The 26,946-nt window shown below is 38.2% G+C and overlaps 1 protein-coding gene across 3 annotated transcripts in view; it reads left to right on the forward strand.

Annotated features, from left to right (window-relative positions):
- The window catches only part of AKAP6 (A-kinase anchoring protein 6), a 256,262-nt gene that overhangs the window by 87,135 nt on the left and 142,181 nt on the right, over positions 1-26,946 (forward strand). For all 3 annotated transcript variants that reach the window (XM_036384804.2, XM_036384805.2, XM_036384806.2), the window contains exon 5: positions 17,449-17,571. In XM_036384804.2, coding sequence (XP_036240697.1) covers positions 17,449-17,571 — 123 coding nt within the window. The remainder of the gene's footprint in view (positions 1-17,448; positions 17,572-26,946) is intronic.

The following is a 26,946-nucleotide window of genomic DNA, read 5'->3' on the forward strand; positions in this document are numbered from 1 at the left end:
GCTATAAGAATTTGGCTCTTTGCCACTTCTAATATGTGACACTAGGACTTCAGAGTATCAATTTGAGAATGCTTCAAGGTTTGCTTTCTGTGAGAAAGCTGTTTTCCTTAAAATCATATTAAGAATTGGGTTTTCCCCCTATTTTTATGTGCAAAATTAAAAATTGGGAGCAAAAACTTATTTTGAACTGAGCGAACAGGAATATATTTTTAAATAATTTTATGTGAATAAAATATAATAATAATAAAGTAACCTTGTTCAGGCAGTTTTATCTCTTTTTCCAGAAATTGATACTAGATTGACTATACTGATATCCTTGTGCTGTAATATGTGGTCATTGATAATTCCATCTACTTGTTTTCAGAGGGCACTATTAAAAATTACATTCCTAACCATTTGCAAGACACTTCATTTAAGTGAAGATGTGTTTGCTTTGTAGGCCTCAGGGTTAATTGTATGGAGCAAATTGCTAATTTTTTGTTTGTTTGTTTGTTTGTTTTTGTTGTTGTGTTGTTGTTGTTATATAGATTTATAGCTTGTTTTATCACAGGCTCAATTTTTGAAAGAGGCAGCTGAATTTCCTCTGCAAGAAGCAATTTGATATCAATTGATCCCATATTTTCAGTACATCACATTTCATAAACTTGTCTTGAACTCATTGGCTCCATATTTAGTCTGTTTTCGCCCAGTCAGTCTTAGCATCCCACCTTCTGGATGTGATAAGGAGATAAAATAATGCTGATCTATGAGTTTTTCAGCTGTCAGTTACAGCATGCCCCAGGGTTCCTACAGCAAAGAGATGGATAAAAATTTTACTGCTTTCCAGGACCCAGGCAGAGAGCCCCTCACCCTTCTCTAACCATTTACCCCTCCTGAACCCAGGATGCCCCAGGAGAGCAGAGATCAAAGACCCCTGTTTTAAATTGTAGTTATGGGAATAACTTTTCTGTTAAGGAGGATCTAAGGATCAGTGCAGGCTGCAGAGGAGAATGCAGTATCATATCTGAACTTGTTACTGTGACAAATAGCTGGTCTGTTGGGGTGGGAAAGATTTCCATTTTTAGAGAATAGTCACAAAAAAGTAACTGAATGGTAGATTTCTGCAAGTGCTTAATGGATTGGTAGAGCAAGTTTGGTATGGAGATGTGGCTGGAAGTCCATTTGAGTAGTGGAGAGCCCGTTTGTTAACAAATGGTTGGAGAGCTGACACAGAGGGGAAATAATTTTTTTAGATTTAAAGGGGACAGAGTTGCTTCTAGACAGAGAGTGGACTGAAAACACACCAGTATAGCTAAGGTAGAAGCTGGATTGCTTTAGGGGAAGTTTACTCATGTTTGGAGATGATTAGAGGGAAAAGCTTGCACAGAGGTCAAATGCAGTTTGAGCTGTGGGGCTAAGGTAGTGAAAAATGAATAGGAACCGATAACTCTGATGAAGCCTGGCAACAACGAGAAACATGGAACTGAAATCAGTAATGTCAGAATAGGAGGAAAAAAGCAAACATAATCAACATGGCACAGACCTGGCTTTCTTGAATTACCAGATAAAGGATTTTTAAAGTGTTGTAGTGCTCCCCTTGCTTTCAGTAACTTAGTGCTTCTAATATTTGCTCCTTTAAAATAAATGGCTTTCATAGTTTTCCTAACAGTATGCTTGCCAAAATCTGTTCATTTCTGAATCTTACTTACACTGCTTCATACAATTTAGATTGAAATACTGCTTTTGGGTTGATGACCAATTTATAAAAAACAGTAAGTGAAAGAGGTATCAGATCCAGAAATTCCTTGGCAGCTCCGCAGTTTTCTCAGCAGTCTTGCTGCTTGATGCAGCATAATTGAAAATGTCACTTCACATTTTGTACTGAGAGACAAGTTTGTGCTTTGCTGTTTTCAGTCTGATGATGCTACCCTGCTTCAAAAGCCTTCAAGCTGGTTAAACCATTATTAAGCAATAATGTTGTATACATATGGAACTCTCAGATTTAGGCAGACAATTAGAGCTTTGCTAGAAGATATTGAAATACAGTAAGCCCTCTGTTCCTCCAAAACACTTAGTTCCTAACAGTTTTCTTGAATTTTAAACAGCTCCGCCAAGTACATTCACTTTTCTTTGGCATTTGCTTTACCAGAAATAGTTTGAGCATGTTTGAAACCACCAATTTCCAAAAAAAATGGCAGCTTCTATCTAAGCTCTGAGAATTCTGCATTTTTAACTCTGCGACTGACTGCAGGAATTATGCTTCCTTAATGAAACATATATATTGTGAAGCATATGCTTGTTCAGAATGGTTTGAATTTCTACTGTAAAGACCTCAGAATGATTTGGCAGTGAGTAGTTTTAGATCAGGGATTTTTTACATGCAGGATTTGGCAAGTCATTCCAAATAATTTGTGGTGGGGGGAAGGGAAGGGAGAGGAAGAGAGAGGGAGAGAAAGAAATAGAAAGAAATCTGCTTCCAAATAATTTTAGTGACATTGCTTTGAGGGTATGTCTTCACTAGCATTTAGAACTGGTGGTAGTGGATATGCCTATATCCAACATTTGGCTCACATCTGACATGAGACCTTTCACTGCAAAAAGCTTCATAATTCTTTTTTTTCTTTTTTGTGCATATTTAGATACCACAGGGATGGCTATGAACAGCTTAGATGAACCAAGAAGCAGCTTCTTTTACATAAATGTTTGAGAGCCCTCCATTTCCATTCTTACACAGTCAGGTCAGCTTTATGTGACCGTTGGCTTTATGACCCAGAATCATATCTTAATCATCTATACCACAGTGTAGCCACAGGCTACAATGAGAGAATCCACATTATTTATTTGCGAACTGGAAACTTTCTTGATATTGGTTGAGGATCTGTGGATCTCTGCTATTAGGCTAAAGGGTATAAAAGGGTTGAAGGTGGAGAGATGGAAGAGTAAGACTGCAAGAGGTGAACTTGCTCTCACTGTAGCCAAGGATAGGCAGGAAGGTGAGCAGTGGGTGCCAGGTGACTTACCTGGATAGCCAACAGAGCTCCAGATTCAACAAGGACACAGCTGTAATTTGGACCATGAATCACTGGTGACTTCAAGGTGATTTTATGATATACTTGTTTCTATCAGTGCACAGAAGCTCTGTTGTCTGTGATTGTTTGGTGCAAAAGTTTTCTCATTAGGGCAGAGAAAGACATGCAGAAACCACTGAAGCAGGTTTTGAAGCTTTCAAAACAGAGTCAAATTCCTATTGGGAATTTACTTCAGTGTGAGTGTTGTGGTTTAAGAAGGATCTTCTATTATTTAGGATTGAGTCATCTGTAACTGCTGTCTTATAGGTGCTGGTGCTGGGAAGAAGGTTGGTTCATTGTGAAGAGTTTGAGATAACTTCAGATCTGTCCTGTTACCTTCTTACTGTATTGGTTTTATGGCTCCTTGAAGTGCCTCCATTATTAAACAGAAAACTATTACATTTGAAATTATGGTTACTAATATTCCCTTAAAAATGGTAAATACAAAGGGGTGAGAGAGAATGTTCACTGCCTTTTACTTTCATAGGGATATGCCTTTCACAATGTTTTAAGGTCTAACTTACAACATTATGTTACATAATATACTTAGTCTCTATGGTACTCATGTTTTATGTATCTTCTGTGAAGAAGTACAGGATATTCCAGAAACATACAGTATATCAAAATCACTATGCTCTATTCTAAATATTTAATTTTTAAACAATACATTGCTGCTGATTTTCACCTAAATCAAATTCCAGTCTATCTACTGTTAACACATCATTGCCTTAAAATGTGTACATGCTAGAGATGAGTCAGAGCAAGAAAAATGAGCAAGGGTCTTGAGAGGATTAACCTGAATGGAAAGATCAAATCCACTTACATAAGATTATTGCATAACTTCTCAAAATCTCTTAATATCTTTTTCTTCTTGTGTGTCTTTATATATTTTGACAGCAACTAGTTTTCTTTCCTTCATCCTTTCCAGTATCTTATGATCAGGAATGAACCATTAAATCATGCTGACTCTCAAATCATAGTTGTCATCATTAGGCATCAGAGTGAATATAATTTGTGGTAAATATGGTCAGGAAACTGTCTCTCAGAGACTTGTTTCAGACTGCCTGTCTGTTTATGCAGTTTTTCTCTATTTATTTATTTTGAAAGTAACCAAAAGGGCAAAAAATTGTTTTCTTGTCTTTGCTTCAGGTTTTGGAGCAGAGATAAACCTCACAAACAGCTGAGGTATTCTTCCTGTATCAAACAGGGATTGTATCTGAATTTTCCTAAATTGTTAATAAAGACTTATTTTGATCACTGACTTACATTCAGGTCAAGTAAGGTTTTCCCAAACAAGAGCTAGATTTGCTTCTGGTTTCCTTTGCTGGTCTTTGGAGTCTCTCCAGGCTAACACTGGGAGAGCCACCAAGTAGACAGATTTTTGGTATTAGACAGCGTAGATGTTCAAGTCACAGTAACTTAATATTACTAAATGCTTTTTCTCTGCTGATGCCAGCATGTGACTACATGAATGTTTCCTCACTGAGCTATATATGACTGAAGACACCCAGGGTAATTTAAAATTATCTGTTGCACCATTAGCTACAAGACAATTATAGCAGCTAACCTAAAAATGTCTCAGGTAAGTCCAAACTAGGGTCATGTATTGTAGTTCAGATCTCTTGCAGCTCTGTTGAGGTAGAGAAAGCCAGGGGATAAAAAGTGAATGTGTAAAAAAACAGAAAATCTTCTACAATTAAAAATGAATAAGACAAAAGGAAACAAGTACTGAGATTTAAAAAAAAATTGTTCTGTAAATATGTCCAAATCTGGGGATGAAAAATGTTCAGAATTAGAGTCTAAAGAGGGTGTAGAAGAAGGCCCCCTAGAGATCACTAAAAAAAGAAGCTTTCTAAAATGGAAAGTTGATGAATTAGGAAGCAAATGAATAGAAGTTAATGGAGGAACTAATAGTGACAGGATTTCTTTGGAGACTGCAGGTGAACAGGAACCGGGTGCATAACAGGAGGCTAAATGAGGAAACCAGAGGAATAATAATGGAGTCAAGAGAAGAGGTGGTGAATCTTAATCTCTCCTTACTGTTCCCATATTTAGCAAAGAGTGGCAATCACAATTTCCCTTTTTAAAAATTCAGAAATCTTAACTGAAAAACAAGTTCATGGGTCAAAGAATTACAATATCTCCTGTGAGGTGACAGACTTAACCTCTTCTAACCAATTAGCCTTGAAAAATAGGAAATACTGAATTAAACTTTCTGATTTCGAAAAGGAATGGTGGTCATTATATCTTAAGTCATGTCAGTGATACAGCAGAGGTCAATATATTTAGCACTTGCCCACAAGCAAACAGCATCTGTTCTATTTTAGTAAAAAGTGATTTTTTTTCCTTTTTAGAAAACTTTTCAGACGTGGTGATATATTGCCCTCTTGAGGCTAAAACTGCTTACTGCACTTACTTTACAGCTTTTTGATTTCCTTCTCAAATCCATGAGCCCCTCACAACTTTACAAACGTGGTTGTTAGACACTCGGAGAATCAATACATCATAAGCTAGAAAATTTCCTCCTATAATATAATTATAATTTTTGCTCTAGTGTAGTCTCCAAGAGACCTTTTGCTATGTACTTTTATCCCAACAAATTTAATGTTGAAATAGAGAATTAGAGTAAAATTATCTAAATAAACAGTGTTTGCCCTGGCTTTGTGACCATCAGGTCAAGAATATAGTGGCTTTCTTTCTTTATCTGTCACTTACTGGCTAACTTACTAAAAATTTTGTGTAAAAGTAATGAACATAACTTATTCAAAAGGCACTGAAAATCCCATGGAATTAATTTTGTGCTATGGTGTAAAGGTATAAAATCTGGCTAATTTCATTCTTTTAATGTAATTTATAATTTGTTTGTGAAAACGTAGTATTTTTGGAATTTCACAAAGCATTGTTTAATTGACATCATTCCACTCAGACTTCAGGCTACAGGTGCAACATGGTGTGTGTATTGTGTGTACCTTTCAAGAAATTAAATGCTTGGGGAATGAGGTTTATTTCTAGCAACTTTGAGATCAAAGAGGAAATAAGTGTTGGGACCAGTTGGGGGGGGTGCCACCATGGCTCAAATTGAGTGTCCTCCAGTGCCCAACACGCACGTGCAAGGTAGCAGCTGACCATCAGCTGGAAATAGCAGCTGCTCAAGGGCGTTCTGCCCCCAGTCCTCTCTCTGAAGCCCAAACACTCAGGGTATGTAAACCAAGGAATGAAGGCCATCCATAACTGCCTATTTTTCAGAGCAGAATAAAACTTTATATTAGTCTATTACATAAAGGACGTAATATGGACAAAGTTGTAAATGGAGATTAGTTTGTCTTTTGGATGCGGTTCATCTCATACATTAGCTGTAAAAAAAATCTGAAAATAAATTATGTTGTCAACACAACATTTAAATAATTACATGAAGAGGAAATGCAGTACTTCCAAGTACCCTTACATCACTGTAAGTTGCTTCAACATCCATAGTTATATTGGCAGCATTTTTACACAAAGCATCAGGCTAAGTCCTAAACTTGCTGAAAATTAAGATCTTGTTTAGAGACTTTCATTATCATTAGACTTTGGATCAAGGTTGCTAAGTAACAAATATTTCAAATTGAAAGAAAGGGAACAGTGCTTATCAGGAGGCTTGATTTTAGGTTTACCTGTAGAATAAATGATAAATTTGAAATTTGTACTTTCAAACAAGAGGTCCTTAACTAACTTCTACGTTTTCTATTCTATTTTAGAGTAAAAAAAAAAAAAAAAAAAAAAGGAATTTGGAACTGTGAAGTGGATACGTATTTACTACAGCTTTGCCTTTATACAGTACATAATAGCTCATTTTGGTGTCTGGCCTTTTTACCAAAGACAGGCCCTTCTCCTGTGCTGTGCTCATGGTCCCTTCAGAATCCAGATACTCCTTCCAGCTGCTGCTGCAGAGCTGAAGTCCCCCTTTCTGGGAATTACTGGCATCATCTTTTGTGGCTCAGGCAGCTTTATTTGCTGTTCTCATCCTTTTATTGATACATCCTTGGCTACAAATTTCTGGAGACATTCTTTCTCCGTAGTTTACTGAGTGAAACAAGAATATGTGACCTAAAAACATTGACATGTCTTAGCTGATCTCTAGATATGGTAAATCTTTGACTTAGACAGGATCACATAAAAAGTATCAGCTAAAAAGGCTTTAGTTTAGTGTATTTGATGCTGTGATACATAAGACGAAAACTTATCCTGTATTATATGCTTTGGGCATCTTTCTTTGTTTCCTAGATGCTGCTTGGACCTCCTGAATTTTATGTAGAAAAGAAATTACTCAGAAAAAAAATTGTTTTAAGAGCAGGGAGAGTTTCTGTGAGACATGACCAATGAAAGACCTTTCTCTTTGTAAATAAATATATTTTCAAAAACTATGTCAATCCTAGTAGTATGATGAACTTTGAAGACCAGACTTGTATGATCCTTCAGAAGTTTGTACGTGGCTCAGACCACTCAATATCATGACTTCTGACTGTTCCACTTTTAACTCTCAGAGCTTCTGCCTGCCTATTTTATTGCCAAAGACCATCACACTTCTTTTTTTTTAACTAACTATAAATAGCTATTTTTTCTTTTCTTTGTATTTCCTCCTCCTCCATTTTTCTCCCTGCATATGCCCCATTTTCTTATAGTCTGTTCATTCTGTTTCTGTCTCATTTGCAGGGCTCTCAGTATCCTTCAACTCATGGGTTTCTCCTTTCTGGTGCTTATACTACTCACTTCAAAGTTTCGATCTGGTTTCCTAAGGAACCTTTTTCCAGTGTAGCCCAGCAATTTCTCCCAGACTCAGGATGCTGAACAAGTTGAATGCTGAAAACATTTTAATACAGATCCACACTGTATAGGGTTTCTGGCAGAAGCCAGTGCTGATTAGAACAGTGGAAAGTATTTGCTTCTTTAGCCAATACCTGTGTGCCTGCATAAGCCAGTGGAGATGAAGCTTGCCTGTGTACAGGGATGTGTTTTGGTCAGTGTCCCTCCCACTCTTCTCGATGGCTCAGTAGCTGACAGGCGGCACGAGCTGCCTCCACCAGAGGGCTCCTGCTCACTGCCCCGCTTTGAAAATAACTGGAATTCAAAGTAGTGGGCATGATAACTTAGGATGCAGATAAGCAAAATTACTGCCTATCATCCAGAATGTGAATGCAGATGTAGGATGTCTCTGTACCACGAAGGAGATGCTCATTCATTTACTCAATCCCCAGGAGTGCTTTGAACTTCACAGTGCTTTTGAGGTACAGCACCCATATTGTCTCAGTGTGATGTCAATCCTCAGCTGAATGAATGCAGGAACTTTGTCTGGCTCTGCTCCTGTTAATGTTACATCTCCGGTGGGCTGCATGGCCACATCAGCGTGAGGAGAGGCCAGCAGCCATTGCCATCAGAGCAGATGGCATCTCTGGAGGTTTACAAGCAGCCCATACTGGTGCTCAGTTCCTACCAGAGGATTCTTTAAATGATGTAAGAATCAGATGTTGCTGTCTTTCTGCTTCCTTCTCTCTGCCAGTCCATCCTGCTCTTCAACCCATGCAAAGCCACAACGACACTGGCTTTTCCTATGCTACTGTATTGCATTCCTAAGCACAGCTCTCTTGGCCTCATGGCTACATGCTTCTCCACAGCACTGTCCTTCCAGCCCATGGATTTTGTTTCTGTGGTTCTGGGTGTTCACTGATCCTTCAAAAGGCTGGGGGAAATGTTACCAGTGGTGTTAAATCTTCTCTGCCAATCTAAGAATTAGAACAGGGTTCTCTGGAAGCATTGGCTTAGTTTTCCCATATCTATCTTTGCTCCACAGTGAATCTGCTGGTACTGAGAACCCATTTTTTAGATCTTGCAAGTTTCCAACAGCAGTGAAGGCCTTGTGGTAGTACTTTTAAAGAGAAAGTACACCTTCACCTTGAACCAAAGGTAAGACAATGCATAGGGTAAAGAAAGAATTATGTTTGTAGCATCATGGAAAAGTTTAAGTATCTACAGAGATACATTAAAGAGTGATTTTTAATATTTGGATTACCATAACCCACTTTTTGTCTAAAAGCAGAAACAAAGTCAACAGTCCCATTGGGGCGATGAACTTTCTATTGCGCAATTGGATGCACTGTTGTCAAATACAGCTGTTTATATTGGATTAAAAAGTAACACTTCACATGTTTCTCTTCGCTTTTCATGCTTTTAAAGCAAATCCTACCTTTATGTTAGTGGTTCTTTTACCTAGAAGGCTTTAGGAAACTGAGAAATTAAACATATTTTTTGCTATTCCTGCTATAGTCAGAATACAGTATGGAAAAATTGCTTGGACTCTAAGCCCAGGAAAAATAATGAGCCAGTGATTATCCTGTGGTTATGGAACAGAAACTTCCATAACTATATAATTCATGGCCTATTCAATAGGTGCCCATTAGAGAAAATGCATTTAATAATAATTTCTGTGTGTGGTAGGTGGGCACAAAGCCTAGAGGCAGGCAATCAGGAAAGATTTGTGTAATTAAACAGTCTTTGAAATGACAATAGATAGAAGCAGACAATAGATAGAAGTAGAAGTTGTTATGTCTTTACATACAGGTCCACTAAGAAAAGTATTTGATCTTTGTCTTCAACCAGCTTGGAGAGAGCATTTAAGGCACACATTCTGATAAACTGTGCTTATTGAGTAAATGTGGCACTTCTTTAGGAGAAAGCCTCCAAGTTGTATTTCTGAATTGTTTCTGAATATATCCTGAACCGCATGTTAAGTACTTCCATCCTATGGATGTGTTTGGTCAGTTTTATGTTTCTGTGAGGTCATTGCCTGTCAGAGAATCTTGACAATATCACACAAAGAATATTTTCCATTGTGGCATCTTGGTTCCTTTGGGATCCCTAACATCTGTATTGCTAATGGTTTTATTGTTGCCTCTGGCTCTACCTCCAATTAAATTGACCATGGCAGTTTGTTGCAGCCTCATCCTCTTGAGTACCTGGATTTCTTTGCCTTACCTTTGCCTATGAAGAAAGCACACTTTTATCCTTTTGAAAATAAAGTCCATGGGCAGGAATGTGTTCCTCCTGAGACTAATATGCAAGTCCTTTTGTGGTTAGACAAAGGGTTTTCTTAATGTATTCTGTGATAGAAGTGCCCTAAGAGCCAGCCCATCCTTGTACACAGACACCTCTGTGAGCTCAGTCTTTTTGTAAATTGGGAACAAACTTTACAACACTGCTGGCTTGCAACAAAATTGGGCATTCATTTTTAAGCACACAGCCTCATAACGAATTCTTTTAAGAAGAGAACTCCCTTTGTGTAATAAAAGGGAAGGTAGAAAGAAAAAAGGTCTGGGGTAGTGATTTAACAAGCACTGTTGTCTGGTGCTTCCACGCTGAGGCTTGTGGAACAGAGTAGACCTTCCACCATCAGACTTAGCTATCATGTCAGATAATTTTAGAATGTTTGCATTTAATGGTCTGGAGTGTTGCTTTTATTCTGATTTTAATCTTATTTTAGGTCATTAGAAGGCCTTTGTACTTTTAGAAATGCAAGGAGCAAAAGTGTCTTAAGTATAAGCCAGCACACATGTAAAATGAAAATATAAGAGTAATAAATTGAGTGGTGTCAAAATTGCATAGCTTGAAATTACAGGCCAAAAAATATTGAAATAAATTTGCTACCCATGCCATGTAGGCACCATAAATCTGGGATTTCTTTTTCCTCAAAATGGAACCCCAAAATTGGATCTAGGATCAGTACTGTAAAATTTTCATAAAGATGCTAGTTGAGTGCAGTTGCTTCCTCTGTTTTATGGCATAATTTTGGCAATATTAATTTCAGTATATGCATTTCCTTAAATGTGTATATCCAAATTCCCCATATAAAGGAATCTCATATAAAAAATCTACTAAATCCATATAAAATACTGCTGGTTTTAGTGTAACAACAATAAAAAAGGTTGCATGTTTCCACATTCTGTTTTTTGGTAACCCTAAATGTGCTTTTGGACTAAAGCTCAAAACTATAGAACTGGGCTTTGGTTTACTTCTATTCTAAATGTGGTCCAATAGAAGCTGGAGTTGTAAAGTGATAGCTGCAGCTGAGATAGATACTGCCTCTTTTCCTATTCCATTCAATTAATGAAAGCTGAACTTCAAAGTCTAAATGAGATCATTTGAAGTGCTAAAATTATTGAACACCAGAACTGTTTACTTTCCTATCTGACAAAAAAAAAAAAAGATAGAGCTTGTAATGTAAAAGTAAAATTAAACCACTGCCATGAAGTTAGGAAAGTTTAAAAGTTCTAGTGCAAGAAGTGGTGGTAATGTAGCTGAGAGCATGTGTGCATAGTTTTAAGTGACTTGATAGCCAACTCAGTTTTTTCATGACTGTGATAGTAAAGCTTTTCTGGGAGGTCTTAGTTGTGTGCTGCTCAGAAAACTGCAAACCAGTGAAAAGATGTCTGAGCAACACCCCTGACAAGCATGAGAACATGCAAAGATATCATCAGGAGCTGGAGCCTTTCTATAATCTCATAAGCACTTCAGTAGTTATCACTAGATTTCTAGTTGTTACCAGAAGTTTTTTAGTTAGATCAACTCCTTCTTATTTTGCTGGAAGCCCATAATATTTCTCCTGGACTCTATTTTGTCCTTTTAAACCATGAACATCTGCTGTCCCACCAACTCCAGAAGCATAGCTATGACCAGCAGATACCAAAACTTATTTGATTGACTCATTTGGTGGCATTAATATCCTTTCCAGGTCTGTTATTGCAAATTACAAAGTGGAAAGTTAGTGGAGATATATTTCTAAAAGAGGATGAATGTTCTTTGGCCAGAGATGGGGTAAACTTCTGAAATTCAATGGGAAAGCATAGGAGGGGACTGTGGAAGTTGTAGAAATACAGGGAGTGAGGAAATCCTGGTCAATGCCAAGAGGCAGTAGTGGGGTGCAGGTAGTGAGCAGTGAGGTGTGCTGAACAGTCATCCTGATTAGGGAGGAATATCTAAACAGAATCCATCAAACAGGAGGAAGGGATGGAGTCAGGCACAAACTGATTGGTTGCCAAAGGCTACCTACCTCTGTGTCCATTAAAAATATTCCATTCTTATGATGTACATTTGGGATAGAACACACACACAGGCCTACTAAACATAGCAAATTGCAGGAGAGACTTTTTCCACTGCTGGAGGCCTTGCCCCCATGCTCCAGGGTTTCTTCCATTGGCAATACAGCACCACAGTTGCTCTCCTGCTCTGTCATCCCACGTGCCAAACTAATCCAGGCTACCTAAACCAAGATCCTTTGTGCAGCTGTACTGGGTGTAGAGAGCCCTGCAGCCCTGTGCAGGAGGTGGGGCATCTGTATCTTCTGTATGCCCTTATGTTTAACAGAACAAGGGTAGGAGGCACAATTCCAGGCACATCCTTCCTCAGCCCAATATCCATACATGCCTTTGGCCTCTGAGCATGCCTTTGCATGACTCAGCAAATGAATTCTCATTCTGGTGATTCAAAAAATTTGAGTGTTCTGGTCATTAATAAGAAAGTGTCAAGATATTTTGTCAAATCCCATCAAATTAATATTTAATACTTCAGTTAATTAATTAATTCCTTAATTGTGCAGAACAATTGAATTAAGTATATTTTCATTTTATAAGATAATTAAGCAGACACACTGAGTTAAGCTCCCTCCCCCCCAATACTTAGAATTGTCTGTCTTTTTTATTCTTACCCATCCAGAGAAAATAGAATTAGATCACAAAAAACCCCAACTTTCTATGTACTAAATTTCAAATGAAGCCATTTTTGCTCTAGTTTTTTTTTCAGGGGTGTGTGATCAGGACTTTCTTCTTCCCCCTTGGAGAATTTGTAAAATTGTCATGAAACAAAATGGAAAGCTGAAGGTTTTAAAGGTCAATGTTTAAGAATTTCCCCTGTGAGGTATGTCTTTATCATTATCTTCAAACTTTACTACAGAAGCAGCGTCGAATCATCCAATAACAACCAGAAACATTTGTTTCTCTACTAAGCAGTGTAGACTAAGAATAATTTTATGCTGTAGGAGCTCAAGTTTTTATGTCTAGCTTGCTAGCACAGTATGAAACTATTATATTTGCAAAACTGAACCAGCTGCTCTAAAGGCAGAGACTGGATTATATTGGTGTGTCTTTTTTTTGTTCTGTTCCCTTCTATTCTCTCTGAGGAATTGTACAGTAATTTTTGGCTTTGGTGTAGCCAGCTGTGAATTTTTGACTTCCAGTAAATTTTGACGGAAAATACAATGCTTTAATTTCCTGTTAATTTCTACCAAAGTACAAGTTGGGTAGATTTGACAGTATTTTCATTGTTTGATGCTGAGTAGATCAGACCCTTACACAGGAAAAATCAGCATACCTTTTCTGAAGTTTTTACCTGTTGAAACTTCTTCCTTTATCCCATCTTAAAAATTTTGAAGAAAAATATCTAGAGAAAGAAAAACATAATCTCAATTTAAAAAGGCAGAAAGGTAAGAAGTGTCTAGAAAGGGATGTAAAGTGTTTTCATGAATATCTTATTAAATGAAGAGGAAAAAAAAATCTCCTCTCTTGGTTGAAGTTTCTCATCCTATGAATTTATTTCTTTCACTGAATATTCCTGGACTGGGATTTAGGATTATCTATTTAGGATTGCCTATCCTTTGTTTTAATGTAATTCATCTTGTAATCTGTTTTTAAAAATATCTCTGTGAGAGTCACAATAGATTTTCTGTGTTGTAAGACAATGTTTTCCACATTATTTTTTAGAACTGGTTTTGTCTCCCCCTTTTATTTAAAACGTTTCCTGGGAAACATTTGAGATGGTAAGGAGAGGAGCTATTCTAATGCTGTTTGTGTCCCTGACGCCATGTACATCATTAATTGAACTCTAGTTGACCAGGCCACCTTGATTACACAGAACTGGCTCCGTGGTGGTCAGTCTGCAGAGGGGAGTGGCCCTTCAGTCAGGGATAAGTTATGTTTTCGGCTTCCACTCTGTTATGAGCCTTAGGGGGATGAAAGATCCGGATCTATAGTTGTGACAGGGATACCAGGACCTCCGATACCGCTCTTTCTCTAAGCGTGAGAGCGCAGGCGGCGTTTGTTCGTGCCTTTGGCTGCCCAGCCCAGCCAGGCCGGGTCGTTCGTGCCAGGGCTCGGTTACAGCTGACGGCGGGCACTGGCCTCAGCCTCGGAGCCTGTGGGAACGAGCAAGGGCCGCTCAGGGTCCGGCCGGGTCGGTCCCTCCCGAGGCGCCGGCTCGGGGATCCTGGCACGGGTCAGTGTCCGAGCCGGTGCAGCTCCCTCCCGGGCAGGGAGCCGCGGAGCTGGCTCATCAAGGGCGGCTCCTTCCTTCGCCCCGGCATCAGGCTATTCAAATGAGTCGGATGGAATCCTGGGCACCGCTGTGAAAAAGAAAACCCGGGGGCATTGTTTTGATCACTAATTCAGGGCGAATGAAGTGGGACCTGCATTGCTGAGATTTATTTACGTGCGATTTGCGATACAAATAATTTTCTATTTCTCACGCTCTCTAGTAGCTGCAACCGGACCGTCTGTAATTTGTGCCCCGGTATGCGCAGAGGGGTTGTCCCTCGGTGGTGCCGGCGCTGGTGTCCCCGCCGTGCTGTCCGGGAGGTGGCGCTGTGGGCCCAGGCACGGCGCGCGGGCGGGCGCGCGGCGCTCCCTCAGCCGGCGGCCCGCGCCGCCCGTCCCACCCTGCCCTTCCCGCGGCCCGCGCTCCGCCGCGCTCGGCTGCTACAGATGTGCGCTTGTGAATGGTTTCAATAAAATTTTATAGCCGTCATTTGAAAAATGGTAGGATTATTGTGATTTGTGCAGCCTGGCAGAAGAGAGCCCGGCGGGGCTGGCCGCGGCCGCTGCTCCCCCCGCCGCGGGCTCCACTCGGGCGCAGTGTCCCCCGCCGCGGTCCCAGCGCGCCAGGTGGCACTGGCGCTTCCAGCATTTTTTTCTTTTTTCTTTTTTTTTCTTTTTCTTTTTCTTTTTTTTCCTTTTTCTTTTTTTTTCCTTTCCTTTTTTTTTCCTTTTTTTTTTTCGCAGATAAGGTGCCTCGTGGTGGCTCTCTAAGAGACTGTCTCTAGGTCTTTTTGTCCAGGCCTCCAGACGAGGCCCCCGGCATTCCCCGCTCCGCACTAGGGCCCGCCTGGCCTGGGTGGTGAAGGGGACACACGAGGCTGCTGGAGCTGAATGCTTGCGAGTGTCTGAGCACCAGCGGGAAGTAGCAAATATTGCAACACAGGCAGGTTTTGTAAGAGGACAGAAGTAACTCCTTGGCTAATAGTTGCTTTTTATACTGCTGCAAGCCTTCAGTGTTTCCAAGCAGCCTTTCGAAGGCATACAGACATTGAGTACTGCCGGCAGATGTTATACGTGTCTGTCTGTGTCTGTCTCCGTAAAATACATGACGCATGTACAAGAGAGAGCCTTTTTTTTTTTCTTTTTGCTTACCATATCACCTTGTCTCTCAAGGACAGCACATTGCTAAAATGCAGGCAGAGATTTATTGGAGGGACAAGAAGGACTTTACTCCTCCTGCACATCTCCTCCTCAGCTCATGTCTCCCACTCCTCTGCCAGTCTGGCATCTCATGCTCTACTGTGAGCTGGAAGAAAGTAAGCAATGGAGCAAGGAGAACATCTTGCCCCTGCCCCTGTCCGTAGATTGACATGGGGGAACATAGCTCCTGTGGTATGATAGCCTGCTGTTGGGAGACAGCAGATGTAGTTGCCTTCATTACTTGCTCCAGAATAAAGGCATGTTGTCTCAGTCACCACAGCCACTGGATTGCTTTCCCAGTCTTTTTTCCCTCTTTCTGGAATGGAAAATAGCCTACAATGAAACCTGCACCGTACCAGTTTTCTTCCTTATAATAGTTTGATGTACAGTGGATTCAATAAATAGAGACAGCAATAGTTTCCTTGTCCTAAGGTCTTGTGGGGAGTCACATAAAAAAATTCAAGTCCTCAGAGTGCTGAAGTGGGTGCTGTCATGCCTGCAGTATGTACTGCAGCTTTCTGCCAGACTCTAGCTTTGTCTTAGAAGCACTGCTGCTTCACCTGGGAGCCAAGAGTTGGTTGCTGGATCCTGGCTCTTGGCAGTGCTGGACCAAAATGGCTCTTCTACCTTGAATTTTGAAGGAAGTGTGGTTCTGCTTGGTGTCAGTTATTACCATTGCCCCTTTAAATAACATAGCTATGCACCTACTGCTCAGACTCCTTATTCTGTCTTGTTTAGAATTCCAGTTTCATGTGCAACTTTGGAGAAGAGGTTTTGGGCTCCTGAGACACTCAAGAAATGTTTGAAAGTACTATGCTTAGTTTGCTTTTAGCCATCAGAATGGACTAATTATTAGCAGAAATCATTTACTAGAGTAGGGAGACTGAGGTACTGAGTGTATATACTGAGTTGTTACCTCAGTATTTCCAGTTGTAACTGGAAATTAAAATGCCCACTATGCTGGAAATTCATAGCTAATGACTAATAATATAACCAGTATAAGACCTAACTTATTCTAGTCTTACAACACTTGTAATAGATGCACATTCCTCTTCAGAGTTAATTTTCAGGGTGCTTATAAACATCACGGTCAGTTTATTCCATTTACTCTCTTTCTTTGTGGTGGATAAGACTTCGGTAAAATTATCTGTACTCAGTATGTGCTGATAGAATCATCCAATCATGTAAATTCAGGGGCACTATTTTTAATCAGACAATATAATTGGTACTAATCTTGAAATAAATGGTGCTCCTGAGAAGCAGGAGCTCCTGTCTTCTCTGGAGCACCATCTGTGTGGCTCAAATGCAATCAGCAATATTTATATTAAATGCTATATATTCTGCCTCATCTGCTGTTTGGTTTCCTCTCTCTGAGTCTCATGCTATGAAACAAAACAGGAATCGCAACACCCAACTTCTGACAAGTAATTTCTTCCCTCGATCTGCTGTGTATACCTTGTTAATACGGCTTTGTTCAGTCCTTTTGTCAACATTCAGTGCTCATAGTAACCCAGTCTGCTCAGTGCAAGCTCTTAAGCTCAATTTTCATTATAATTTCTATGAAGCTTTTCATATATCTCCCTCATATTCTCTAAAACTTTACTGTTTTGTCTATTTCATCTTAGTCATATGGATCCCACATTGTCTTGTCCCAAAATCTCACATTGGATTATTCCCAGAAACACTGTTCTGCTACTCAGTTACCAAAAGACTACTCTCTAATAGTTTTGTTTGTTTGTTTTAGGTTGTAAGAGGTAAAATTTTACTCTTTTGGCTAAAAAATATAATAAAATTGAGCATACATTTCTCACATTGCCATTTTACTAACCAATGCTTTACTTGTTCTTTATTTTTTCTTACATGGAAAGGGGTTTGTAAGCAAGCTGGATGAATTCATTCACTGGTTAAATGAAGCCATGGAAACAACAGAGAACTGGACTCCTCCTAAAGCAGAGACAGACAGCCTGAAACTATACCTGGAGACACACTTGGTAGGACAAGATTATACTGTGATTGCTGTCTGTAATTGAAGTGTTCTGCTGTGCTTTTTATTTGATTATTATTTTTTAATTACTAGTGTGCGTCTATATTTTAACGTAAGATTTGCAGCATTGCAGTTTATTTTAATGAAAATGCCAACAAATTATTTTAATGAAGATACCAACGAATTATTTTCTGTTCTTGAAAAATGTACTGATAGCTTTGTAAAAATTTAACTACTCTAGCTGGTAAAAAGAAAAAAAAAGTACAGAAAATTAAGCTAAGATGCTTCCTCTCTTTCTGCCAAAATCTTAGGTTCTTACCAGTATGAAATGGAGGAAAATGTGGTGATAGCACTACTCTGAGCCAATGACCTAGGCACCCCAGTTATATGAAACAGTGCATTAGCTGAGCCCACATGAGATCATAAACCCCCAAAGCTCAGCCTCATTTCCAGTCTCTGATAATATTATGGTAGAAAATTATTTGACAGTCCCAGGAAGTCACATGATGCGTTACAGGAAAAAATGTCATCTTAATCCCTGCCGTAATGCTGGAGTGACCATTATTAAATTAATCAAGTATACATCAACTACATATACTGTTAAAACCAAACTGAAAACTGTCTTTGGGGTTTCAGCTATGCAGAAAGGTCTCCTGTCTGTTGCTCTTAAACATTTCTGTTGTAGTAGCGCCTATTGGCAGTCACTGGATTAAGTGCCCATCATAGTAGTCTATCAAATCTGGTATGAAGACACTTCATTTTTCCTTATGTTGCAGATTTTGTTTTTTGTGGCAGAGTTCAGATTTTTGCCTTGCCTTCTGCACACACTCAGTTCCATGATTCCCATTGTGTTTACAGGTGCTCTGAAGGCACAGAGCACATCGTGAAATGAAATCTCAGAAAAGGCATTGGTCACTTCAATTTGTTTTCTTTGTACTCTGCAACATGAAACTTCTGATGAGAAGCTTTTATGAGTAGAATCACAATTTCCACTCTTGACTGGATAAAAAGAAACATATTCCAGGTAACAGGGCAATCACCGGGCTGAGTAACTCTCTCAGTCGGTTTCTTTTCCCCTTCCATGAGGAGGAGCACAGTAGCTCATTTGCAGACAAATTACTTCCAACTTTGCCATGTGGTTCTTGGGGAGGTGAGGCCAAACCCATCTATATCAGAATTGGAATGTGGAATAGTAGTTCAGAGGCATCTCCATCATTGCTAGAGGTAGTCCAGAAAAATGAGTATGTGGGCACTTGTAATTTCCCATCAGCAGTTAGGCTCCCAGCTGCCCTCTGTGTATCTGGGCTAAGTAAATCCTTATATGCTTTCAGGATCATTATGCTATGAAGCAAGGTGGGGTTTTTTTACTTCATTGCTGAAGTAAAATATCTAAAGAATGGTTTAGTTTCTATTTTATATTTGATAATATTATAATTATAATATTATAATTTTATGGCATCTATATCCAGTGAAAAACTCACTGCATAACCTGAATAACCATAACTGAGTTTTGTTTCTTGGATTTCAGAAAATGTATGCTATTATACTAGTTTCTACACAGCAGAAAATACAGAGCATTTTGTAGTGTGGAAGATAGTTATTTGTATTAACTAGATTGTCAGCTTTTCAGTGGCTTTCATCTGTCAGACATCCTAATCTGTGTTTAAACAGAAGTATATGAACTTCAATTTGTGTTAAGCTCACTGTTGAAATTTCCCTTAGTTGAGCATTGCAAGGCCATGGTGATTGTGGCTTGTATGAGGGACTTCTACTTCTCATTTTCTTCTTTTGCCAGTCAGGTTATCCATGTCAGACTCACCTAAGATATGCTGAAGTAAAGGATTTGGAACTTTACATGATTAGGTTCCAGACTTACAGGTTTATAATACAGACACTGGTAGTAAACTAGATGGGAAAACAAAGAAAATGTCTTGGTTGTTTCCTATGTAGTGCATCTACACCAGCATATCTCATAACTGTTTCCTCACTGGTGCAGGTATTCTCATCATAGAATGGGTGAAAACTTGATGTAGTTGATTTTATTGGTAGGGACATATCCTTAGCCTTTGGCACAAGTTATCAATTCCGGGAAGTGTGATACTATTTCTTTGAATAGTATTCAATTTCTTTGAATGTATTTCTTTGAAATACATTGACAAAATTCGTGCCATAAAGGGGGAATATTTTGCATTTATGAATGAAATATCTTCTGTCAAAATTTAAGAAAAGAAAATAACAGGAGCAAGAAAACACAAAAAATGCACTTGTTCCCTTTGTCATTGGCTGGGAAAAGTTCTGCAGAGGTGACGAGGAGAAGGTTGAGAATATCTTCCAAATTTTCCAGTATGTAAAATTGTAGGCTGTCACTTTAGGATTTTAATGTAAACTGTTGAAAAAGGTTTGAATTTTAAAATCTCTCCCCACTCAGCCTTGCTTTTCTTCATCTTTGACATTTCAAGAAATGGTGTGGCACAGACACATAAATAGAGTGTGTTTAAAAAAAAAGGCATCACAAAAAACCTACAGCATCAACTTATGAAAATCTTTGCATGAAGTAATACTTATGTGAGGAGTCAAATCTCTTGAAAAGGATGGCAATTCAAGTCTCATAGCACGACATCAGCTTAAATTGGTACAATTCCCCAAACAATTATTCTTGTTAATTCTTATACCTGGTCTGGCAATACTGTCGACAAGGATGTTAATCAACACTTTGAAGCACATGAATGGTGTTTGTCTATGGCTCTTGGCTCAGCAAGAGCTGCCTGCAGAGGCATCTCTGTGAGTGTCTGGAGGTCCTGCCTGGACAGCTTCTGAAACAGTGATGCACACTGTGATGAAGGTGGAAGGCAGCCTCTCTTCAATTTGGTCTGTTTTTTCCAATTATCTCATCTGCACAGAGACTAGCAGGGGAGTGCCTGGGCCACCAAGGGAATTCACAACTAAATGCACTGTGTGTGCATACAGGCACAGGCCTGATATCCAAATACACCACAATTATAACTAGTAACTCTAAGACCAATTGGAATTTCATTCTAAATATCACAGTTACAACTTACACTCCATAGATTTTCCCACGATGAGAAACCATTCATTTTGCCAAGGAGTATGATTTTTTTCTACAAACTGAAAGGTATTCTGCATCTTGAATGTGTGCTGTAATAGACAATCTTCAGCTTAGAGACCAGTTTTCTTGCAAATTTTAAAACCTAGCTCCCTGATGTTGTGCAGAACAAAAGTTGCTTTATGCTTCATTTTAGATGACACCAAAGCACAAATCTAGAAACTGAAATGCTCTCAGAGATCCCTGAAATAGTGACTGAAATTATTCTTTCAATTTTACAGGTCTTCTCAACTCAGTAATGTTGGTTAAACTGATTTGGGAGCTGTGTGCTTCCCATTCATATGGAAGGGCTGACGTGGAGCGGCCACCCCTTGAACATCTGGCACTCTGCAGGCAGCCATCCAAGCCAGCAGATGTTGAAAACACTAATATGTTTTCATAAAACAGGCGTGTTTTTCAGTAGAAATCTACTTTTCCACAAAGGTCTCAGTCAGTCCTACTAGAGAGAAAATGAAGCAGGTTTTAATTTTTTTGAACAATTAGGTTAAAATCAGTTCCTAATGAAAGCTTCGTTTGCCTTACCAAAAGGAAGTTCTGAAAATGGTTCCTGATTCACTTCATCTTTTGTATTTCTCCTTTTCTGTTATGCTGATTCTTGCCCATTGGCACCCCGATCAAAATCAGCTGCTAGCACACTCTGTGCTTAGACTTGGTGGTATGCAAATCAGTTTTCATTAAAAACAGTGTCCTGAAGGCAGCTTATGAGTTAAAAGCATCTGTCTAGGTGGTACTGCTGTGCTTGTGAAACCAAGCTGACTTTCTAACCAGCCTGACAAATAAGAATACACCATGTATCTCTTGACCATTTTAGTTGGCTAAAAAAGACATTTAACTTTATCCATGGCCTGATAAGATACATTATTTTAGCACAGTAAAGAAGTAAGCTAGCTGCTGCAAAGAACCGAAGAACCACTGAGGAAAAGGTTTACACAAAAGGTACTATAGTAGTACAAAAGGTACTATATATATTTGTTGAGGCCTGGAACTTTCATAGTTTTAACTTTTTCCTTTGCTGTTAACACAGTACTTTGTGTTTTTGTTGCTGCACAACTCCTACTTTTGCACTGTAGTGTGGTGTGCTCTTAGGTCATTGTACTAAGCCATTTCTGTATCTGGAGGCATACTTAGGGCTAGGGAACACAAGATATTTAAATGGGATCCTGCAAAGGAAAAATATAATATCTTACACTTATTTAGGTGCAAATTTTAAAATACTTCTTGCATTATTAGTAGATGTTGGCAAACAATATCTTTTCAGTAGAGATAAAACTAATTAAGGTAAAGTCTTCTTAGAAATTTGGAATTCGTAGTCAGGCATTTTTCTCCATTTTTGTCCAGTAAGACTGTTCTTGCTTCTTGGATTTTTTAGGCAACATATATTCTGTTTAGTTGAAACTAGAATAACAAATATTGTTCTGTAAAAACCACAGGTGGTGAAGATTGCATGTAGTTATTGCAGTAGAAGGTGTGGTTTGGGTATAACTGATAATATCCATGAATAGTAATTCCTTAATTTTCTTTTCAGATCCCTGTCAGTAATATTTACTCCGATTTAGTCACAAGCTTTGTGCCACATTAAAATCCCTTTTAGCCCAGAATCAGTTCATTATATTAACCTTCTTAGTCACCATATTTACTTTACTTGTTAGAGTCTTAAAAATATCATAGTGCAAGCATCATTAGTATTTCAAAGCAAATTAGACAAGTTGATTCACACTAGCGTTTCCTTCTGTACATAGAGTTAAGATATCTCCATTCAGAACCAAATTCTTCTTAAGATATAGGGGGCTTGAGTTTTATTATCCAAAGAGAAATGAAATAAGAATTTTTCTGTCTCTGTTATAAATGTTTCTGGCCACATCATAGCTCAGCAATTTCTGAGCTGAAAATAGCAAATGCCTTCATACAGCAAATAGATTGTATTTTCACATTTAAGAAATTGTGTTGGTGAAGTAATGATGCCTCAGTGATATTTCATGATACCTGATTGTCTGTTTGTAACAAGACTGCTATGTCTGAAAAAAAAGATCATTTTCATCTCTCTGGAAAATCTCATTTTCTGAAAAATATCAGTTTAGAGAAGTATTAAATATCTATTCTTATTGAAAATAAGGTTAAATACACATGCCTTGGGCTAATCTACCAACTGTCTTTGTAGTAGCAGTGGTAATGGTAATTTTATTAAAGGTATTAAAGCTTCTGAAATGGCTAAGTTATGTATTGTACTTTTGCTATATGGGAATTTCCAATGTGCATGGCAGCTAATTTAGATAATTTCCTCAAAATATAGAACACTTTCTTCAGGATGATGGCACTAAAGAGTGAGCACCATGAGTGGCCTAATATTTTGTTTCTCTAAGGATTTGGATTTGTTTAGCCTATTGTTTGTTTGAATTTTTAAATTTTATAATGTTTTTTATCTTGAAAGGCATTCTGAGTGTGCATGGATTCCTGAATGTGTGTCCTTTTCCATTGGAAGCAGTCCTTAGAACATACTAATAAGAGATGTAGACTAAACTCAGCAGATTTCACAGGCTAATAAAATGATTTAATAGGAAGTAAGACAGCAAACTTAAACAGAATACAAGTATATTGTCAGTTTTGACTATTATTCAGCTTTCAAAATCTGTAAACCAAATAACCTCTATGTAAACTTTTGTGTTTCTTGAGTTAAAGTGTAGAAAATATTGCTGTCATTCCAATACATTTGGCTCTACCTGTATTATAGTGTGAACCCAGAGAATGTAAATTGCAGACTGTGGGAAAAATAGAGGTTTTGGAACTGTTTGGACTGTTCTTCAAATTTAAAAAACATTTTTGGTGACTAAGGAAGAGTAAAAGCAAGCATATAAGAAAGAAAATCCAGGTATATTGCCCTTCTAATAACAGCACTGCTGTCCTGACCAATACAAAAATACTGCCTTTGATCTAAAGATGAGTCCCATAAGGTCATGCAATGAAAAAAAGCTGACACAAATCTTTTCTTTGTAAAGGAGAAAGAGTGGGCCGTGGTCATGGTCCTAGGAGCACAGAAGTAGATCTATTATGATTTGGGTCAACTATTACCATATATGTTTTTAATGAAGGAAGAGAATGTCTATTTACTGTCTTCCTGTACACATAGTCCTACTCCAGAGGTTTGTTTTGTGCAAGCTTGGAGTATAAGAAATAGTTTCTTTGTAATTTTCCTAAAGACTTCATACTCTTAAGAGTACTGCTTTTTTCCTATGCTGTCTTTCAAATTTGTAGATACTTACCCTCGTGTAGGTATTTTATACAGCTGCAAATTAAAAGAATTTTGCATTTACTTTTGTTTTTGATTGGTTTGAACCTTCCCAGGACAGTCTTTGCTGCTCCCCCAGTTTAACAGTGTCACATAGGAAGGAGATAGGGAATGAAATTAAATTTATTTTTATAAAATTTGGAGATTGTAAATCATTAAAAAATACAATGCCAGCATCCCAAAGGACAAACAGGCAGACTTTCAGCAACATTTTAATAGCTGCCAAGAGGTATTGACCACTCCCATGGTTCTGTGCTATGTTACTCAGAAGCATAATATCATTCACATTTTAAGTACTCAAAGTAGCAGAATTGTTGTCTGTCTTTTGGTGTTTGCAATGCCAAAGCATTCAGGAGATATACAGAAAATCCAGGAAATGAATACAGGTTTTGATTGGTAAATATTTTTATTTGCATCTCCTATGATACTTTTTTCTCTTTCTTAATACTACAAATGAATAGGGTTAATAATCTGACAATTTATTAGCTGCATTTTGCTAAGACGGAATTTTAGTTCACCTTCAAATTGCATGAAAACTTTTGTCTGTACATGTATAAAACAAATTTCATCTCCTTCATATTCCCCTGAAACTAAGATCTTTCAAGAACTGTTTTAGAACTATATAGCGTTAATTCCAGAGAGTTCATTTTGGTCTGACAGTAAGTAAATTTAAATAAGATTTAAATATTATACAAGTGTAAGTTATTTTCCCCTTGGTAACTCCATATTTATCAAGGCTGGTATGCCCATGAACTCATCTTTGGTTTCCAAAGCTGTTATCTCTTGGTTGGCGTTTTTCTGCGGTAGGGCAATACAACTTGGACATATTTTGTTTATGTAGTGTTTTGGGCACGGTGTCTCTGGGTGGAAGAGATGTACTTAGAAATGTGTAAGATAAGACAGAACAACAAGTCAGAAAACTGTGGTTTCTGCATCTTATTTTCTGAGTATCTCAAGAAGGCAAGAAATGATTAAGGGCAATTGTATACAGTGGCTGCGTGTGCAATTCACCATGATTATGGCAACTTAGCAATTGTTTCACTGTATAGCAATTTTACCCATGCCATTTCCTGCCTGTGTTCTTCCCTCGTTGTCTCTTGATAATAGACAAATGGAGATTCAATTTAGGAAGCTCATGTGAACTTTTTTTGACAATGAAATATGTTTGGACAGACACAATCAAAGAGAAATTTACATAGTGAAACACAGGAAAAATAAATTAGAGCTGGCAGCAGAAGAATTTAAGTGAATTTGAAACAAAAAAGATCCACAAAAATAGCCTCTATGTCTTCTAAATCTGCAAAATAGGCATCCTGGAGAATAGGGCTAACTATCGTTTTTCTCAATATCTAAAATTATGCATTCAAAACTTGGCTGAATTAACTAAAAGGTGGCAAACACAATGAGGAGTGAGAAACAGAAACTGAGAGACCTGAAGCATTCCTTTAATGTGAGGAAAACTGAGTTATTCATGTTCAAGATGTAGCTAAGGGAAAAACCCCACAGATTGTTTAATACCAGTATGGCAGAAGATGTGACAGAGAAGGAAGGGGTGAGGTGATTTTACAGAAGTATGAATTACTATGGGACTGCTGGAGTAGAGCCTGCCTCTTTGTATTTAGTTTTGCCTACCCAACACAAATTCTGTGGCCATGTGACACAACTAGGTTACTGCTCTGTCAGTGCATTTGCAGCCCTTACTCCCACATTTTTATCCAGTCTAGATTTAATGGTCTCAAGGGATCCTGGCTTTCACTGTTTCCCTTAGGAGGTTATTATACAATGTAATACATCTGACTTTCATGGGAAATTTAATATTTGTCTTAGATTTTCTCCTTCTTAATTTAACTGCATTAGTCCCATCTACTATACCTTCTGATACTGTACTTTTTTCTACTTAGTGTTCAGATTCATGAAATGTAAAACAGACAAAAGCAGGAAGGACCTTTCTTTTAATCAACGCTTAGTCTTGTTTATTTCTTTGTTCCACCATTTCCACTTTTAAAGAAATTTTGCTTGTTCACTAAACACCCAACATTTTCTCTCCTTGTAAATGTGGTTGATTCCTCACAGACAAAAAGTACATTCAGATCAAGTGAAAGATGGAGAATGCATATGGATCATCAGAAGGTAAAATGATTCCCAGGGTTGCTATAGTTAGCTCATTACTAAGCATTTTGATCCCAGAATTTTCAGTTAATATTATGTTTAGATGAATGATAAACTTAGAGAGAGAAATTATCTGAGTAGTCAAACCATATCTGATCCACACCTACAGTAGTGCAATGCCCATATCACATGATGATTTTGGAATTTCAGTAGTGAGGTTCCCAGTTTTATGTCAATTTTAAAGGCATTTTATATTATGATCTGGTATTGTGAACCAACATAAAAAGTAAAATAGTTATTTTGCCCATTTTTATCTGCTTACAGCGGCCAGTGGAAAGAATTGCCCCCAGAGAAACTCAAAAAATTTTATCATTTAAAGTCTCCTCATTGTAGCAGAGGCTAAAAGACCAAATCTGCTTTCCACTAACCATTCATGCTTAAAAATATCTAACAGTTTCCACTGGTTACAGAAGAAAATCCATGGTTCACCTAAAGCAAAAGATGATCATGTTGTGTTAGGCATTACAGGTTTGTTTAGCATTTGGTGATAATTGGCCCCTTGGTCATCAGTGCTATAGGGAAGGCATGTTCTTAGTTTCAGAAAGAGAAGAAAAAACACATAGTGGGTGCTGATGCTTCAGAGGAGGGTTCATCATGCTCTCCTTAAAAAGCAAAGGTAGAATCCCTGCTATTGTAAGACTTAACCTGGCCTATGGAGCTGCATAAAGCATTTCCATAGTGCTTGTGTTCCTTTTAGCAGGTGGAGTGTCAGTCAGCTGAAAATAAAAGAAATAAAATAAAAGAAGAAAATTAAAAATTCTTTGTAGACACCTCGGTTTTATGGAAAGCATGAACAAAGGAGACAT

This window comes from Molothrus ater, chromosome 6 (genome assembly GCF_012460135.2).
Source record: "Molothrus ater isolate BHLD 08-10-18 breed brown headed cowbird chromosome 6, BPBGC_Mater_1.1, whole genome shotgun sequence".
NCBI classification, from domain to species: domain Eukaryota; kingdom Metazoa; phylum Chordata; class Aves; order Passeriformes; family Icteridae; genus Molothrus; species Molothrus ater.